The sequence below is a fragment of the Clavelina lepadiformis genome, chromosome 5 (genome assembly GCF_947623445.1).
Source record: "Clavelina lepadiformis chromosome 5, kaClaLepa1.1, whole genome shotgun sequence".
NCBI classification, from domain to species: Eukaryota; Metazoa; Chordata; class Ascidiacea; order Aplousobranchia; family Clavelinidae; genus Clavelina; species Clavelina lepadiformis.
The window spans coordinates 13,606,627-13,622,902 of record NC_135244.1 but is presented as its reverse complement, the minus strand read 5'-3'; the positions used below and the strand labels follow the sequence as shown (position 1 = coordinate 13,622,902).

The 16,276-nt window shown below is 36.8% G+C and overlaps 2 protein-coding genes across 4 annotated transcripts in view; one reads left to right on the top strand and one right to left on the bottom strand.

Annotated features, from left to right (window-relative positions):
* Nucleotides 1-2,892: 2,892 nt before the first annotated feature.
* On the top strand, nt 2,893-8,991 carry LOC143459041 (uncharacterized). The gene is made up of 18 exons (XM_076956002.1): nt 2,893-3,072; nt 3,410-3,583; nt 4,007-4,098; nt 4,622-4,824; nt 4,948-5,173; nt 5,331-5,528; nt 5,714-5,954; nt 6,361-6,495; nt 6,767-6,956; nt 7,029-7,114; nt 7,191-7,404; nt 7,500-7,608; nt 7,678-7,830; nt 7,903-8,025; nt 8,109-8,289; nt 8,472-8,567; nt 8,725-8,792; nt 8,852-8,991. Exons 1-18 carry the CDS (start codon nt 3,021-3,023, stop codon nt 8,972-8,974), a joined length of 2,664 nt encoding a protein of 887 aa, XP_076812117.1. The 5' UTR covers nt 2,893-3,020; the 3' UTR covers nt 8,975-8,991.
* Nucleotides 8,983-16,276, bottom strand: part of LOC143459040 (mediator of RNA polymerase II transcription subunit 12-like protein) — a 23,803-nt gene continuing 16,509 nt past the window's right edge. For all 3 annotated transcript variants that reach the window (XM_076956001.1, XM_076955999.1, XM_076956000.1), the window contains 22 exons: nt 16,031-16,195; nt 15,807-15,951; nt 15,491-15,641; nt 15,217-15,399; nt 14,889-15,037; nt 14,732-14,820; nt 14,519-14,624; nt 14,294-14,448; nt 13,311-13,443; nt 12,824-13,012; nt 12,567-12,743; nt 12,354-12,455; nt 12,152-12,283; nt 11,876-12,040; nt 11,593-11,756; nt 11,313-11,523; nt 10,340-10,580; nt 10,150-10,244; nt 9,921-10,059; nt 9,555-9,828; nt 9,291-9,402; nt 8,983-9,220 (listed from right to left, as the gene is read on the bottom strand). In XM_076956001.1, the coding sequence (XP_076812116.1) occupies nt 9,131-9,220; nt 9,291-9,402; nt 9,555-9,828; nt 9,921-10,059; nt 10,150-10,244; nt 10,340-10,580; nt 11,313-11,523; nt 11,593-11,756; nt 11,876-12,040; nt 12,152-12,283; nt 12,354-12,455; nt 12,567-12,743; nt 12,824-13,012; nt 13,311-13,443; nt 14,294-14,448; nt 14,519-14,624; nt 14,732-14,820; nt 14,889-15,037; nt 15,217-15,399; nt 15,491-15,641; nt 15,807-15,951; nt 16,031-16,195 (3,367 nt within the window). In that variant the 3' untranslated portion in view covers nt 8,983-9,130. The remainder of the gene's footprint in view (nt 9,221-9,290; nt 9,403-9,554; nt 9,829-9,920; nt 10,060-10,149; nt 10,245-10,339; nt 10,581-11,312; nt 11,524-11,592; nt 11,757-11,875; nt 12,041-12,151; nt 12,284-12,353; nt 12,456-12,566; nt 12,744-12,823; nt 13,013-13,310; nt 13,444-14,293; nt 14,449-14,518; nt 14,625-14,731; nt 14,821-14,888; nt 15,038-15,216; nt 15,400-15,490; nt 15,642-15,806; nt 15,952-16,030; nt 16,196-16,276) is intronic.

The following is a 16,276-nucleotide window of genomic DNA, read 5'->3' as shown; positions in this document are numbered from 1 at the left end:
CGGTTGAGCACTGCAAAAGCATTCCCTTACCTGCGTTTACATCAGTACCAGATTTGCAAGAAACAGATATTGAGGAAAAGCATGAAATGAAACATTTACGAAGAAAGCTCTTTCACTCCCGAACAGTTCACACAAAAGGAGCTTAATGATCTTATCAGAGACTTTAACTTATCAAAAGAAGCATCTGAGGTTTTAGCTTCCAGACTGAAGGAGAAGAACTGTCTAAAGGCGGATGCAAAGATAACAGCTTACCTGACTGGAGAAGAGGAACTCTTTCCCTTCTTCAGTCAAGATGCAGACCTTGAATATTGAAATGATATAACTGGATTTCTCCTCAAAATGAAAGTCCTAGACTACAAACAAGAAGACTGGCGATTGTTTATAGACAGCTCTACCAGAAGTTTAAAATGCATTCTGTTGCATAATGGCAACTGCTATTCATCTCTGCCAATTGCTCATTCAACAAAACTGAAAGAAGAGTATGAAAATGTGAAATTAGTTTTACGGAAGATCTGCTATGCCGAGCACCAGTGGTCAATTTGTGTTGACTTAAAGATGGTGAACTTTTTGCTTGGACAGCAAAGTGGATACACTAAGTATCCCTGCTTTATGTGCTTGTGGGAGAGCAGGGCAAAGACCCAGCACAGGGTAAAAAAGGCATGGTTCACAAGAGATAATGTGGAAGTAGGCAAAGCAAATGTGATTAAAGAACCTTTGTTTCAAAGAAAGAAGATCATTTTACCACCTCTCTATGTCAGGCTGGGGCTCATGAAACAATTTGTAAAGGCTTTATATAAAGATGGTGATTGTTTTAAATGTTTTTGTAGATGTTTTCCAAAACTGACAACCGAAAATTTGAAAGCAGGCCTTTTTGATGGGCCTCAAATTCGCAAATTAATCAATGACTCAAGTTTGGAACAAGCATGAACAATGTGGAATTCCAAGCTTGGTCTTGTTTTGTGTCTGTGGTAAAGAACTTTTTTGGAAACCACAAGGCAGAAAACTATGCAGAGCTGGTAGAAAATATGCTCGAGACCTACCAACAGGTAGGGGCAAATATGAGCATTTAAGTGCACTATCTCCACAGCCATTTGGAAAAATTTCCTGACAAATTGGGTAATTTTTCTGAAGAACAAGGGGAGAGATTTCATCAGGACATAAAGGTGATGGAAGAATGATACCAGGGCAGATGGGAGAAAAACTTGATGGCAGACTAATGTTGGTGTTTTCAGCACGATTGTACTGACGTCCGCCATAAAATAAAGTCATACAAAAAGTGATTCACCATCAATTATATATAAAAACAGACTTATTAGTTATTACGCACTGATTGATTTAGTATTGTGATATTTAAGCATTTGACTATATTACTGACTATTGTCCAAGTGTATTACAGTTGGCTGAGACCTGAAACCTAGTATTGCGTTATGTGTGACATGAGTGGAATTTCCGAAAGTTAAAAATCTAAATATCTCAAAAACTAGAGCCAATTGAGAAAAATGATTGTCATTTTCGAAATCAGCGACTCCAAATTAGCCTAAAATCGTTGTCAAATCCTTGGCGCAAAAAATCGTGTTGACCAGTGTTATCTAACATTGGAAGGAATGAACAAAAATACTTATGATATGTTTGTATTTATTATTTCACCGGCGGCCATTTATTGAAGGTAAAGATCACAATATAGTAACTGGCTAACTTCCTCCTATTACCTTTAAAACACCCAATCTTGGCATTCCCATTGGCATTTAAATGATTTTATTAAATTTTCTAAAAAGAATGGCAAAAATTGACGAAAATCGGATTAGTCTTTTTCGGGTTATGGGCAAAAACGTTTTTGACCACTAGGTGACTTCAAATGCAGGAGCAACGAACAAACTGTAATATCTCGAGATCTGTTCATTGTATTTGGATAATTAATTTTTTGATCTAGCCTACTCCTCTGTCTTTAGGTGTAGGCTTTCTGTTTATCTACATGAAAATGAGCTACAACCTTTACTTTTTTAAAAATTTTTGATGTCCTAACTTTGAATGACAATCTAACAATGATGCAGAACTTTTTTCGAAAATATATTTTGTACTGTCTACCCGGTTAACATTTTCCAAATTCGGTCGCTTAAGGTTATTAGATGCTAGCAGTCGTTTACCTATTAAAGGAAGGACTATTTCACCGTAAGTAGGTCATACAGCTGTTAAAGATAGTTAGTTAAAGATAGTTGTACAAGAAGTTGATTTTACCTATTTGAAGTTTTATTGGAATTAGATTAGAAGGTAAAATTACATCAAGTTTACGTTGGTGTGTTATAAGACTTAAGTTAGTTTAACAAGAAACTGTAAAAATAGTTTTAAACTCACAATTTTTTCAGTTGTTTTTGGTGAAATAACCTAGTGGCAGGCTGGCAGCCTTATCTAAACCCTATTTTCCTACTTATGCAACCATGAAATGAAATATAAATTTATTTTAACGGATGCCAGTTAAAATACCAACTGAGAAACTGACTAGCCGTCTAGGCAAACTGGGTTTTCCAACTTATGTACAAGGCCAATGGTGAAATAAACCAGCAGCTGCCCTCTTTCCGCTGGGATAATTGGCTACAGTACATAAATTCGTTATGGACTTCTAAACTGTAAAATTATCTACCTATTCGTGTTAGGCTACAGCAGACCTTAAAACATTCACTGAAGTCTTTATGATTTGAGCCAAGATCATGGACATGATTGTTTTAACTCTACTGCTCTAACAACACTTTTTTGGTAACACACACAGATATTCACCACGTTGTGCGTTGTGATGCTGGGCTTGGGGAAGCCCCGATCCAGGTTTCATAGCATAGACACTGTATAAAAGTGATGTGTTGTTATAGCGACAAAAATGCTAGAAATGGTGAAGTGCTGGGTGTCTGGAGAAGTGGATAGTGGATGCTGTCTACTTTTGACTTATTCATTCGGTGTACTTTTTGAAACCTTGTTTAAGTTTAATTTTAGTTCTTTATTTAACCTAGATGAAATTTACATGAACTGCTATGTACGGAAAACGCCAAAATAAGATTTCTTTAAAGGATAACAGTTCACCAGGTTGGTTGAAATTTGCATGTGGAATTTCGAATCTGGCATACAAGTGCACAACCTCAGGATGTCTTTGTATACTAGACCTCAGCTACTAAAATTGTGACGTTATCTGGTTGTGCACTTATATACTACGCCCGGAATTTTATTAGTCTAGCCTATAATAGAACCAGATTCATTTAAGAATATTGATAAAATAGACTATTTTATTACTTAATTTAACTACTCACTACTGTACTTAATAATAATTACCAAATGTTACTGCACTTTGTTGCAAGTAAAGTATCCTATCTAATAACATTTCATGTCAGTCATAAAATTATGTTTAATATTTGTCAATTATCAGCTACGTCATATCTTTTATCTGTGCTTGAAAAGAAGACCAGAGGGGACACGTTTGGGTCTTCAGCAGATAGTGCAGTTTCTCGTATGTCTGCAGCTTTTGCTGCATTTGATGAAATATTACCGCACTGTGGTATCTATACTCCTGTGCTGAGACTTATACGAGAAGAACTAACAGGTAGACACGTAGACCTATAATCTTAATTTGTAATATTGATGTAATGGTTACCTAAAAGTCCATTGTGAAATTGCATAAGAACTGTTGAATTTATGATTGGGCGATGCAGTTTCCAAGCAAAGTGAAACTTCCTTTACTGATTTTAAAAATTATTAAGTGCTGTTATTTGTAAGCTGTTAACGTCAAAGTAAATCAATGTGGTACTGGCGGTTAGCTGACATTTGTCATCAACAAGTGCTCTACAATATATTTAGATTTAGGTTTATTTTCCCATATGCGATGCGGCAAAACTATTCATGCAGTTTCAAATGAATTATTTTAAAGTGAAAACGGATATTTCATAAAACACATTAAATACAAATACATGTATGTAGAAAGTACAGGTACTATACTTTCTTTAATCACAGCGGCGTGTTGTTGCAGACGGAGTTTACAGTGAAACATACACTACTTCAATACATGATGGCAGTTCCCCAACTTCATTGGAAAGAGTGCCATTTTTTATTTTACTACAGGTGATGGTTTTTCTAAGACAATAGGTTTCATTGCTTATCAAATTAAGTTAGTAACAACAGTATCCACTGTCTTAAAGATGATATTAACTTCTGAACAAAATAAAGGTGTTCATTTAAATTGTCTTGGGAATGTACCAAAATATGGTTTTTAATTTCCTCTTTAGTTAAGCTTAGCTATGAAGCAAATGTGCCCTGCATTACAAACTCAGTTGTCTTAATGTAATACATGTTTTTATAAGGATATATTACAAATTTAGAGATCAGGCTGGGATATGCATAGCAGTCTGCAAATTTGAAGCTAAAATTAAATGCTAATGTAAGCTAAATCCAATATGCTCAAATGTCAAATTACCAAATGTCTAAAAAAAGTGTGAATTTATAAGACTAAAGAGCACAATGAAGCAAAGTGAACCGTGTCACACAGTAGTACACACAATAAAAAAGCTGAGTATGCTTATAAATCTTATCCTTACAAAAACATATGTTTTACCTGGTATATTGCCATTATTTTGCATTATTGCAGAGACTGCATGATCAACGAACTGATAATGATGATCTGATGAAGGAAAAAATTGAAACTCATAAAAAAGAAGTCCAAGAGACCAAGAAATTAATCAAAGAAAAGGATGAAGAAATATTTCATCTGAAGGCAGAACATGAAATTATTCTGAATCAAGTGCAGGCACTTTCAAAGCAATTAAATGGAAAAGATGATGAAATTATGAAGTTTGTAATGCTTGTTAAATGTGAATATGGAACGACTTGTTTTGCTCAATGTATTTAATTGTGAATTCCAAATGTTCAACAACTTTCATTGATAATTAATAATTATTATTTTTTTACTTATAGGCTTGAAATGAAAATGGTGGCCGACAAGCATGCATCTGAAAATGAGGCAAAAAAGCTAGAAGAAAACATTTCTGAAATATTGGCAAGGCAAAAAGAGTTGCAAAATGAAATGGAAGATTTGAGGCGGTACAAGGTTTCATATGATACACTGAAGGACACATTTGATTTACCACCAGATAAACGACCAAAAAGAGGATTTCGAAGACCTGTAATATCCACTAAAAAGGTTAAATTTGAAAGCACTAGTACTTTACAAAGTGTAGTAGTGGAGTGAAAAGCACTGTGAGATGGTGACATCAATTAATTATGTTTAATGCTTTAGCTGTTTTGTTTTTTACCGCCATTTAAGTATAGTGTTTTAGATATCTTATGTTCTGATTTAGACACAGTTATTGTCAAGCATTGAAGCTGCCTCAAAGCTTGAACAACAAATCATAGAAGTGCAAACTCGATGTCTTGAAGAATATGACCAATACTTGGAAGAGGTCAAGCAGGAATTGACTAATAAGCGATTTTCAGACAACGAAGACAACCGTGATTTCTACACAGAAGAAATACAGCTTGAAAGCCTTGGAGATGAGGTTGATATTTTCTCATTTAAGATCGCAGGAATTGAAATATTTGAATTTTCTTTTAAATTGAGATCAAAATTAAAGGTTTTCAATATTAAGTTAAATAGAATAGAATCCATTATATCTCTACAAGAGCAGTTTACGTCACCTTTCATTTTGCAATATTACAATTTAATGCAATAATTTTTTAATAGATGAACTCAAAGCTAAAAAACTTCCAGCGGCTAATATCAGGTGCAGTTGTTGAGCTTGAGCTAGTTCGTCAGCATCGTGACTCATTACAAAGTCAATTGACCCAAATGGAGCAGGCCGAGAATCTTGCCGCTGGTGATGCAGCCAGCAATGCTGGAACTCTTCCTCCTTCATCCATGGCTGGTGGGCCAGGAAGCAGCAGAATGATGACACGAGATGATACCGACAAGAAGACAAGTATAGGTGATCAAACATTTGTATAATGTGATGCAAAGAATTAACAACTTTATAGTAGTTGGAGCAAAATTCATTGCTTGTTTGGGGTCCTTTTTAAATAAACTTGACCAAAGATGATATTTGTGAAAAAGTTAATTCGTAAAAGACATTTAATCACCGGCCAATGTGATATGAGTAGCTAGGTGTTATTGTTAAAAGACGTAGGTGAAAAGTAGCAAAATATCGTGGAATTATCAATTAGGTGAGAATATATAATAATTATTGCTTGGTAACATCTCCCTCTATATCCTGCAATTTCTCATTTTTATTGTTTACACTGGGCCTTCAATTTTCTGCCAAAGCATTTAAATGTGATTTTATTCTGAAAATTATAATTTTAATCTTTGTTTTTTTGTACTTCCTTCCTACTTAGGATCACAAATTTCTCTTGAAAGTGGTTTAGAAGAAGACACTACTCCTCTTGTTGATCCCAGTAGCGATCCATTCAACCCACAGGAAAAATTGCTCAGTAAATATTCAGCGATGATCTACACATCTGTCAATTCTGGTTCGGCAAAAAGATATACTGTTAAATACTGTTATTTGATACTATTAAATAGTGATATAAATAGCCTACTGTTATTTTGATAACTTTTAAAAAATTCTCTCAATAAACAAATTTTCTTTATTTTAGAATTTAGAATTAGATCAACTCAAATTTAATTATTATTATTGAATGTAAGCTAAACGATAAAAGTCTTTAATGTAGGCCTACATTGTACAGTTTAACTATGTATGTTATATTTCATGTTTACACAGCTTTGCATTCACACTTTCAGGGAAAACGTTTGACGAAATAACTTCTGCGAAATTTTGCGTGAGTTGTGGTGAAAAAACCGCAGTTTGTCCGCACAAAGTGACAAAAAGCGACATGTTACTTCCACTACCACATGGATGTACTCATATCAAGGTTTCGAGACCGATGGTCCGCGTGGCTGTTCCAAATCTTGCAGCAACCGTTGGCGCAGGGTAGGCTATGCAGCGTTGGGGATTAAAATTTTTACGTTTACCGGTTTAAATGTCTGCTTTTCCATCGTTCAGAATGCACGAACCGGACAGTTTTACCCAGCATGATCACAGCAAATGGTACGATACAATCGCTCAAGGTCATAGATGGGACGATTCAGGTTGGTGGTGATATATTTTCTTGTCTGAGAAACATAACCGCAATAGTTGTAATACACCTGGAGCTTAAAACTTTAGCCTCATCGGAAGATTTGTCGATTCGTCGTCAGCTTGCGCCGCTTTGGCAAGATGCCAAGCGCCGAGCTGGAATCGACACTTCGAGTTCTTCTGCTGTTTGTGGAACAAGAGACCTCACACTAGACCGCATCTTCTCTCTTTTGGAACAATTTTACGCGAGTATCGTTTGGAAAGACAACCATTTTGCTCCTGGTGATGAGGTTTCAACCGTGAGGTAGTTATATCGTTGTATCTGCAGTTAAAACTTGCAGTAATAACACAGTAGTTTCCCAAACGTGAAGTAACGGGGACCATTATATTTTTTTGCAGAGAATATTTATACGATTTTATGAGCGAACGTTACCAAGAGGATGAAATAGCACCAACGGCTTCATATGATTTTATTAACGCTGTAGTAAAATATGCTCCACACGATAAGGTATGCTGGTAACCATAGTTTCTAGTTGATTTAATCTATTTGCCTATTGAATCGCTTGTCTGGTTTTAGATCATTTTAATCTTGGGCTTAACATTAGTTGGGCTAGTTGATGGTACCGTGGCTCGTTATGTTCATCTCATGGCTGACCTGGTTGATCTTGTAAGCTGGAAGGAGGTGCAAGATTTTCACGCATTTGCCGAAGCCATCTACCCGAGCATGCATGTAAATGAAAATCTAAATACTTCGCAATTATTTTATATAGCATATGTCTCGTTTTCAATGTTTCTGTCACAGGAAGATGACTTAGAACAATTTGTAATGGAATATACCGCATTTAGCGAGAATAAAATTTCCAAGACGCTTGTGCTTAACTATATCATACATATGATAACAAAAAGCAAGGAGCCAAGAATTTTAGTAAGTCTGCAAGCACTCTTTGCATTGAATTAAGTATGGATGGGAGATACCCGTTTGGTAATGACTCTGTTTAATTAAAAAAGGATGCAGAGTCAAAACTTTCAAAGATGCCCGCGAAAGAAAAAGGATTGATGTCGAAGGAGGAGTTTGTGAACGCCATGGAATCAGTGTCACCATTGGCTAATGATACCTTGCTTGAGAAGTTGGTGCAGGAATGCCTACTCTCTGTAGGATCAAGCCTGGCTGCCATAAAGAAGTTATCGTGTATCCTTTAACTGAAAACTTTCGAAGGATTTATAATCTTATTCTTTCAGTGAAGGTTTTCATTAGGGGCTAATAATAATTTATAGTGGCACAACATGTTAGGGCTATTTTTTAAAAATATCTTTCGTCGCATTGACATGCAAATTCCAAGATAAAATATCGTCCTTAACAACAGTCTTCAGGTATTACGGCCTACATCTCGTTGTCGCAAGTTTGGCAACTTTTGAGATCTCAGATTGAAGAGAAAGTGATCCAAGCACGCATGAGAAACAATGAGGGTGAGGAAAATGATCCCAATTCTTAGTTATTTTCTCGCATTGACCATCACCTGGTATATATGACCATGTAGTATACCATAAAAGGTTACACGTTTTAATGAACCCATGATACTGACTACCTCCATTATATAACACGAACCATTCTGTTCTAACACAGTTTTTACCAAACTTCAAACATCACGGAGTTTGGTTCCAGAGGCAGGCACGATAATCACAATGACCCAGGTACGCATTGCATACTTCGATAATAACTGAGCTTACCTTAATTACTACATAACCTACAGATAAAGCTCCTTGCTGGAAATATTTCTCGCCTTCGAAACACAGGCAACAAACCGGCACAACCCCTGGTCGAAGAGGATTTCTACTGGCATTCTAGATCAAACACCAGAGATAGCATTTTCTGAAGCCAACATGTTTTTCAAATTTAAGATTTATTTTTAAAACAAATGAACAATGTTTTTGCATAGGTTGTTACTGAGTTGGCGCTATTCACGATACGTTTCGCGTGTCGACGCATGACACACTGTGAGAGTTAAGAGTTTCTCAATAAACGGTCTACATTAATATTGTGGTGGCTGTATCATGTTCTGTCGCATTCCCATCATGCCACTGGCTTGTTGCTGGTTGGTCTGCATCTGTTGTCCATATTGCTGCAAAAATTATCACCAAAAATAAATCGGCATAAATGCAAAGAAAAATAAGGAGACGGAATGGTCTTACCGGGGTGTTCATCATTTGTTGATGATCTATCATCTGTCTCTGGCCCATTCCTCCGCCTTGTATTGTCTGGCTGCTGTTTATTTGATGAACACCCATCTGTTGTTGTCCCAACCTGAACAATACACACATAACACACAATTAATTAAGCCCGGTTGATTCCCACTGTATAAGTTCACTTTTTTCAAAATAATTTACCATTGTTTTGCTTAAAATCAAATAGATTAAGTTTATGACTAAGTTTACAAACTCAATGATATCCATTACCTGTTCAGTTGTGCCGACCTATTCTGGAGCTGATTCATTCCATATTGAGTTTGTTGTTGTGCTTGTTGCGTTTGCATTCCCATCATCTGTTGTTGTTGTTGTTGTTGTTGTTGACCAGCATAAGTTTGTTGTATATTGTAGCTTGGATTACGCAACTGACGTTGTTGTTGACTGATGTATTGCGGATTTGGCTGCCTTCCACCGACGTTAGTGTGCTGGTAACCCATCGGGCCACTTGGGGCGTTTGTATTTCTGTATATTGATTGGTTGTAATCTGTAACAATGACAGAAGTGAGCGATAATACTGGAAACACCATCCCACCACCCAAAATCTCGCAAGTCTAAAGACTCGATGGACTAACATACTTTGCACCATCCCAGTTTGTTGATTCTGCTGATGGCCGTAGGTTGTGTAGGACTGATTAGATTGTGGTTGATTGACAATGTGCTGTCGTGGTATGCCTTGGCGTTGTTGTAAATTGTACACCTTGTGCACGCCAGTTTTCTACGCAGTTTCAAGAGACTAAGATTAAACAGCTTACTTAACCAGCACAACAAACTGTAAGCACAGAAACTATGAAAAGTCGGTAGCTACCACAGGTTCAGCTCTCTGCCGAATTCTAGTATCGTTGAAAGCGTTATTTGCAATACGGTTTCTGACGTGATTCACCAAAGCCTCTTTTGCTGGAGCTGCAAGAAAAATAGTACAAATGAGACGCACCTATAAGGACAAATAAATAAAAACATTAACAAGTGAAAAGGATCAAGTTATCATAAGTACATACTAGCAGTAAGATTTCTCTGCTGAGCTGAAAACCCAGACGCTGGAAAAGGATTTGCTAAGTTTGTGTGCTGCTGGAATGAAACATATGACGGAGGATTCGGTGTAGTAAAACCAGTAAAATTACTGGTTTGAACCTGTGCCATCTGGTTAATAATATTTCCTGCTGGATTACCAGGTCCTGATAGACCAGGAGTGTTTGTTATTGGTCTACTAAAGGCTGGCCCCAGTGGAGGTTCAGGTCCCTGTAAAAGAAAACATCCGAGGTTATTAACAAAATGCTTTCAACGCCAACATTACACATACCAGTGGTATGATACCATTATAAAGTACAGTAAAGGCTTGTTAATCAAGTTTCGTTTAATTCGAAATTCCTGATAACTTAGACTCTTAGAGCAAGTTTACTGTTTTTGGCAAATTACTTATTACAATGCGGTTAAACAACTATCTATAACTTGAAACCCTTAAATTTGAAATTTCGGTTAACTCGGAAGTGTTTTTGTGATTATACAGAGAAAATAAACTCTTGTCATCTCGTTCACTGTGACATAAACGCCATGATCATTTGTTTTGATAGTTTCGTAGGCTAAACTATAAGTGAATCCGTGGACACTTGGCTTAAACAATTCAACAGATGGACATTACCGGTAGTAAGTTTTTCGTTTGATGCCATTGTCACACACAATGGATGGTACTGCTTTTAGTAGATCAAATAAGCTTTCATCTTTTTATCAAAAAGAAAATACAAGTACAACTGGAGTTATTGCAAAACGTGAATTTATTATTCAAAGTCAGTTTTTTGGTTATTATATTTAATAAATAACTCTAACGTAATCGCTCCCTTTAACTGCAAGTTGATGAGCTTCCACTGTACATGAACAATTGAACATTTTGCATTAAAATATCATCCACAACAATTTAAAACGATTAAAATTTTGTTTTGAAATAAATAGAACAAGGAGAGAAAATTTTAGCACCTTTGAACGTGATCTTGATGGGCGTTTTCTTGGATTCTTCACTGGAGGCCGTTTCATTTCATTCTGTGTCGAAGTGTTTGTTCCAGAACCAGAGGCCGCTATTTTAGATATAGAGGTTTTTCGTTCGGAGGTTTTAGGTGGAGGTGGAGTTTTTGCTATTATTTCTTCTTCTGGAGGAAGCTGAGGAGGTTTCAGAAATTCGTCTAAACTTCTGCAAACCCAAGATGACCAGGGTGAAGAGAAAAGTTTTGAGGTATTTAACACAAAGAGCTCACACTACCTTTTATTTCCATGTTCATGATAGAGGAGAAGAGCTTGTTCTTGCTCATAAAATAAAACTTTTCGTTCAGTTTTTCGAGCTCCAAACCAAGCTAAGCAAAGCGGGGCAGGATTTTTCAGTCCTTCTATTATTTCCCAGACATTAAGCTTCTGTTTTGATGCAACCTGCAAGGCAATTTCGTTTAAGAGTTTCACATCAAAATACGGTAAATATAAACAAATACACAAGAACAATTGTGAAACGATAACAAAACGAGTGTTTACAGCTGCTCGCTTTCACATACTTGCAAGCCATGGTTGCCATCGACTGGTACAGGAACCTTATTTCCTTTCACATCCATTAGTGGTCCGATGGGTTCACAACAAACTATGTAAACATCGGTTCGGTGGATAGGAAGCAACTGACGAAGTTGTTTGATGCTTTCAGTCTGATTCTCACCAATTTCTTTCTATTAGCAAATAATTCAAATGGAAAATGAAACATTAGACACAGTGGTCGTCGGTATCAATCTCATGCAAAAGCTGAACACACTTTTTATGATTTTAAATTTACAGATTACCTTCATTTTTTTTACAATGTTCATATATTCGCGTTTGCTGCCTTCTGCCCTACTAGGTTCGTCTCCACCCAAAGTATGATGCAAGAGAACAGCGATCATATCATAAACAGTGTTAAAGAGGTCAGCATTGATCTGGTATAATATGCTTTGTTAGAACAGCTATGTACAGTTGCACATACAAGATGCTTGGGTATCCACTTACCTGAACGTCAACCATACCAGAATTGATTAGAGTTGTAAGTAGAACGACAACGTCACTTGTCCATTGTGAGTTGCTCTGCACCGTATCAAACATACCGCCGACCTGAGATAAAAGAAGAAATTATTTTACTTCAAATGTATTTAATCACTGCATTAAAAGTAAAACCAATATCCATCAATGTTAATAAAGTGCAATATACAAAAGAAAACCAACTAGACTGAGACGAAGTTGCAAAGCATCGTGAACGCCGTTCTGTGAGGAGCTCAGCAATGGCATATCTTTTCCAATGTCACGTTGATTCCACGCACTGTGCCATTCGGTGTGAAGCATGACTATTTGCGACTGAAGCGACTCCAACAATGAATCTCGTTGTTCATCTTGGTCTTTTGCCTTAATCATGTTCATTGGTCATGCAATCAACTAGTGTAAATGGTGAGTTAAGTCTGTGCTTATTATTGTGTTTTGCCCACCTTTAAACTGTTCAGACAAGTTAAAATTAAAGTTAGAAAGGGTTGATGGTTCAACAGGGATGAACCGCTACAATGCTGCTCTCCATCATGATCGGCCCTCACATTCACAGCACTACGTGTCGAACTGGTTGGCCAGTTCTTTCGAGCTTCAAGAATGTCACTTGCCTCTTGCAGTACTCTTCCCTGCACCTGATAAAGAGGGGACAAATATTAACAATAAGTTCATACCAAAAGATGATGCAAAGATTGCCAACAGACATAATGACAAGTACACAATAGCCGCAGTGTGTGAAAATTCTTTTATACAAATGGCGTTTCTGTGGCATCATAAAATAAATTCAGCAACATCACTGCTTGCTAGAAATAAAAACAAATTCCAAAATCAACATACCAGTGACATGAAATATAATTTAATGCAATTTTGTGCGGAATCATGACTATTGCATAGTGCCATACTATGCAACACATACAACTAACAATTACCAACCTGAGTTGAAAGCTTGCTCACTAGTGGCGCAACCAACCACACATTACATCGATCAAGCTCTGGCCCAGTAAGATATTTCCTTTCCCTTGTAGCCTCCATGAATTGTTGTTGCTGAAAAACTTCGATTGTGGCTCTAAACATTAACATTGTCCATTGAAACATAACAAAACAATTCTTCTATGACAAGTTCTAAGTTTCGCTCTATTTACTCAGAACCCACAGTATTATCTTAAAACAGTTGTGGGGGCAGCATCTCTAAGAGTTTCCTAAACAATTCGTAGTCTTTTGCAACATCTGCTCCGGCTAAAGGGACGCCCAGACGTGACTAAGCCTAGTCAGTGATGCAGTTGTACCAGCTGGATTTTAGTGGACCCGTTGGTTGTTTACCAGTTATAGTTACAACATGACTTGAAACCTCTCAATTAAAAAAATTGGGGCTCGACATTTTGAAATTTAGTTATATGCATTTGATCCAGTAGCATTACACCAGGAAGAATTGTAAAAAGTTCTCTTTCTGAAACTTGCACCTATGAGCGCCATCTTTTCATCCTTAACCAAAAACCATGATAATATTTGAGGAATGGAAAGAAAATTGACTTAAAAATTGAAAGCTTAGTGAAATTGAAAAGTTTTCTTTTCATAACAAGTTAACGTCGATCCCCACACATAGCTGCACTTGCTTTCCAATTTTATCTTCTGCCTTCCTTCACTAGTGAATTGCACTCCCACATACTTGAACTTCTCCAGCTGTTAATGCAGTTATTCTTAACCGTCAAGACAAACAATAAGGTATTATTGCTATACTTGTGCACGTTCATAGTTGTTGTTTTTGGACCAGTTTTAATACGACCTCTTAGTTTTGTCCCATCTTATGGAAAGGGTATCCCTTAGAAAAGAAAGTTTCTTCTTGCGTAACTCAAAAGTTCATCAAGGCAATAATCCACATAGGAGAGTTATGTGGTTGCGTTATTTAAAAAACTTACTTTGCAATATGCTCTGGTAAGCTCTTTTCTTGAGGGGATTCATGCAGCATGGCTTGTAATTCCAGCATGCGTTGGCGCAATGTCCATCTTGTCATACTGGCCAATATGTCAACAACATAACTGCGTGGATCACCACTCAATGAGGAAAGCCTTTGCTGGAAACGAGCCATATTGTTAGTAACAGGATCTTATCACAATATTCTTTAAACTTAAGACAATACCAACCTTAACATCTTCCTCTGGGTACAATATTAATTGTATTAAGTTCTGTCTTTGCTCTCTCGTCAAAATCTGGTCCATTAAATGGTCCAAGAAACTCTCTTTCAAACATCTGGCAATGGAATTATTTCATGCAATTGGTGATTGATGTAATGTAACCACGCACGTCGCACAGTAACCACACAATACTGATAATAATGGATGTATAAAGCAGTTTACCTTTCTCTAACCCACTGTTGGGCACAAATGACCCTCAGGGTGTGTTTTGCAAATTCGCTTAAGCTTGCCCCATCCAGTGAGTTTTGATTCTGAAAAATATTCAAATTTATTTGCGTTAACATGCAACTTGTTCTGGAGAAGAGTCATTCAACTCTACCTTGTCCACACTGTGATCAATTGTGTTAGTGTCCATTCGGATGTCAAAATCATCGAAATCATGAATAGGAGCGAGAAAGCTTGTGACTCCATCATTGTCATCACCATCGAGTTTGTATATATTCCTCTCGCTGGAACGACTTGTGTCACCTGCAATGAAATGGATTAAGTATTTTATTTGTATTCTATATAATCCAAGATTCAGTGTTCAATTTTTCTCACATGTAAGAATTGCTATCATTTAAAATACAATTCGCACATCGCATTTCTGTAACCAGCAGTTTCTTGGAGCTATGGCTACATTTGCAAACTACAGTATTGCAATTCACCTAGCTTGAGAACTGATTTCAGCACGGCAACTACTGCACCAACTTCAATGTTGTGTTGAGCTGTTGCAAGAAGATGTCTGTCTGACGAAGATGGCAAGTAAAACGAGTACTTCGTATTGCTCGTGTTTGTTGCGTTTGGTGCTTTGAAAAGTTGCAACAAAAGATGACAAGTCAAACGGGCCCCTGCATAGTAATGACGACATATTCGCGTTGCAATGTCATGGAAAATATTTGTTGGTTTAAAACACAAATATGATAAATAACCCTACTTCACCTGTATCTAATGTGGACGCATTGGACTGACACCTGCGCAAAAGAGATGGAATTGCAACATGTTTTATAACATCAGAAAAAGACAAGCAGCCTCTTGCAATCAACACAGCTGTAAATAATGCTAAGGGATTGCGTATTTGTGCATCACTTGCCTAAAAATGTAACAGAAAAAATGGTCCAGTATCAAAAAGTTTCACTGCAGTAATTGGGAAAAACTGTTAGCAATATTGACCAGATTACAACAGATAATAATTTTAACAAGAACTTAGAAACCTTAAGTTACTTCAAACATTTTCATCACTATGTAGTTTACATACATCTACATTAAGCAAGACATCATTAAAAGAAGACGTAGCACAAGAGGAGGAGGAACACAGAGCTTTTAAGACTCCCAACCATTCTGCACTGAGTTCGTTGCAGCGAGCATTCATTTCAGCACAAAAAGAAGCAAGTGCGTTCACCCTGCGCACAATAACAAATCGTTTTGTGCAAATCACAAATGGCAAGGTGGATAAACTTTAATCGATATTTTTTGTCATACTTTTTGAGGTTTTGCTGTCCACAGCAAACTGAAATAATAGCCGTGCATACAAAGCTGTAACGACACGTCATGTCACGTAGTTTATCTCCATAGCATTCTGCTACTGACAATGGGGATTCAGCATCTGGATTCTCAAGGAAATCACGCATAAATGTTGTGTCGTATCTGTGGTAATGAAGAATTATTATTTACCAGTGATCCGTTAATGATATATGATACCCTCTGTCATCTTTCACATAACATATT